The sequence below is a fragment of the Sciurus carolinensis genome, chromosome 13 (assembly GCF_902686445.1).
Source record: "Sciurus carolinensis chromosome 13, mSciCar1.2, whole genome shotgun sequence".
In the NCBI taxonomy this organism is placed as follows: Eukaryota; Metazoa; Chordata; class Mammalia; order Rodentia; family Sciuridae; genus Sciurus; species Sciurus carolinensis.
In genome coordinates, this window is record NC_062225.1 from 10102569 (window position 1) to 10104635 (window position 2067).

The 2067-nt window shown below is 53.0% G+C and overlaps 1 protein-coding gene across 1 annotated transcript; it reads right to left on the reverse strand.

The window, feature by feature from the left end:
- Positions 1–296: 296 nt before the first annotated feature.
- On the reverse strand, positions 297–1744 carry Gpr45 (G protein-coupled receptor 45). The gene has a single exon (XM_047521862.1). The coding sequence runs from the start codon at positions 1596–1598 to the stop codon at positions 297–299; it is 1302 nt and encodes a 433-aa protein (XP_047377818.1). The 5' UTR covers positions 1599–1744.
- Between the last annotated feature and the right edge of the window lie 323 nt (positions 1745–2067).

Sequence of the window (2067 nt, forward strand, 5' to 3'; positions counted from 1 at the left end):
CTCCCTCCTGCTCCCCCTCTTCTCTGCTCACTTCCTGCCCAACTTCCTCAGTCCCTATCCAACTCCCATTTGCCTTGACTACCTTGTCCTTCCCACCAGAACCACATGTGATTCTTCAGCAATGAGAAACAGGAATAACTCGCTTTGCTGAAATTTGAAATTTAGGAGCTCCTTGGGTAACAAATGAGTACCTTTGTGCTTAAACAGTCACCAGGAAAGGCAAAGGACTCAAGTGCGGGAAGCAGAACCGGGTCCTGGGACCAATCCTGTGCCACGGCTAGCTCCCCACCGCTCTGCTACACCGCAGACTGGTTCTCATTGCACACATAGACTCTGCTAGGCTGGATTCGCCTTTGGATCCGCTCAGGCACTTTGGGGAGGATTTGGAAAGTTTGGGGCAGCAACTCTAAGCAGGCCTCCCGGAACTTTTTGATTCTCCAGCAGTACACCATGGGGTTAAAGACAGACTTGAGGTAACTGAGCCACAGGATGCAGGTGCTGGTGGTGTAGAAGGAAGGGCTGTAGTAAAAACGCCGGCTGAACACCGACAGGAGGCTGTAGACGGAGTGCGGCAGCCAGCAGAGCGAGAAGCCCACGAAGAGGATCAGGATGGTGGTGAACGCCTTGGTTTTGAAGCTCAAGTCCACGCTGACCTGGTGCTGCCGCTGGAGCCGCCTCAGGCCCGCCCTGGTCAGCTGTCGCAGGTCCAGGCTGTCGGACTGGTTGTGGACACGGACAGCATTCTTCCGCACAGTATTGAGGATGCACAGGTAGGAGCACAGCATGACGCCGAAGGGCACGAAAAACACCGCCACCACCAGCGTCACCACGTAGGCGCGGTCAGCCGGGAACTCGGTGTAGCCCAGCACACACTGCGGAGCCCGCGCGGGCACCTCCACGAACGTCCAGCCTGTGAGCGACGGAACCGAGATGCAGAAAGACAGCACCCAGGAGATCGCGATGATCACCTTGGCCCTGCGTGGATTCAGCTTGTCCTGCCGCTGGACGATGATGAGAAAGCGGTCCACGCTAATGATGAGCAGGATGGCCACGCCCTCCAGGACGAAAAACCAGTAGAGCATGGCAGACAGCCGGCAAAAAAGGTCCCCAAAGTGCCAGCGGACGGTGATGAGGGTGACGGCGGTGAAGGGCATGCAGCATAAGGACAGCATGATGTCCGAGAAGGCCAGCGTGGCCAGCAACAGGTTGATGGCGGAGCGCATGGCAGGCCTCTGGTACACGATGATGCAGACGACGGTGTTACCCATGCATCCGACCACGATCATAAGCAGCATCATGATGGCCAGCGATATCCTGAGCGGGGCGGACAGCGGGGCGGCCCCGGAGTCCGACACGTTGCTCGCGTTCCGCAGCAGGTATTCGTAAGTCTCCACGGATGTGCTATTACAGGCCATCGTGGAGAGAAACTCAGAGCTGGGGCAGAAATGGCTGCAAGCGCGCCCCTCAGCGCTCTGGTGGCTTTCGTTTTCTGTCTGCGGGTTGCATCTTCTTCCTCCGTATCGGGGAATCTCTAGGTTGCTGAAATGGTCGGGAGAAAAGATTTTCTTTGGGTGTTGTGCTTGTGGTTTGTCATTCATCAATTACATCCAGCCATCTCTGTGGCAACCAACTGTGGCCACAAGCTTCCTCCTTGGACACTGCCTGTAGCCTGGAGCAAGCAAGAATGCAAAAGAGAAGGGAGTTAGATTTTCCCAGTAAGTAAGTGCAGAATAGAGCACTTGCTTAAATTTGGCAGATACAAATGAGCATACTTGGCGAGTTTCACATCTGTGATTCAACCACCCAGGATGGGAAATGGTCAGAAGAAACAGTGCATCTGAACTGAACCTGTACGGATTTTGTCATTATTCTCTAAACGATACACCATCACAACTCTTTATATACTATTTACATCACATTAGGTAGTAAAAGTAATCTTGAGATGAATTAAATATTTGGAAGGATGTACATGGGTGACATGCAAATACTATGGAATTCTCCCCAAAGATAAGCCCTTAAAAAAGATGATGTTGATTTTTATTTTCTTTCTCTGAGTTGGGGCAGGAA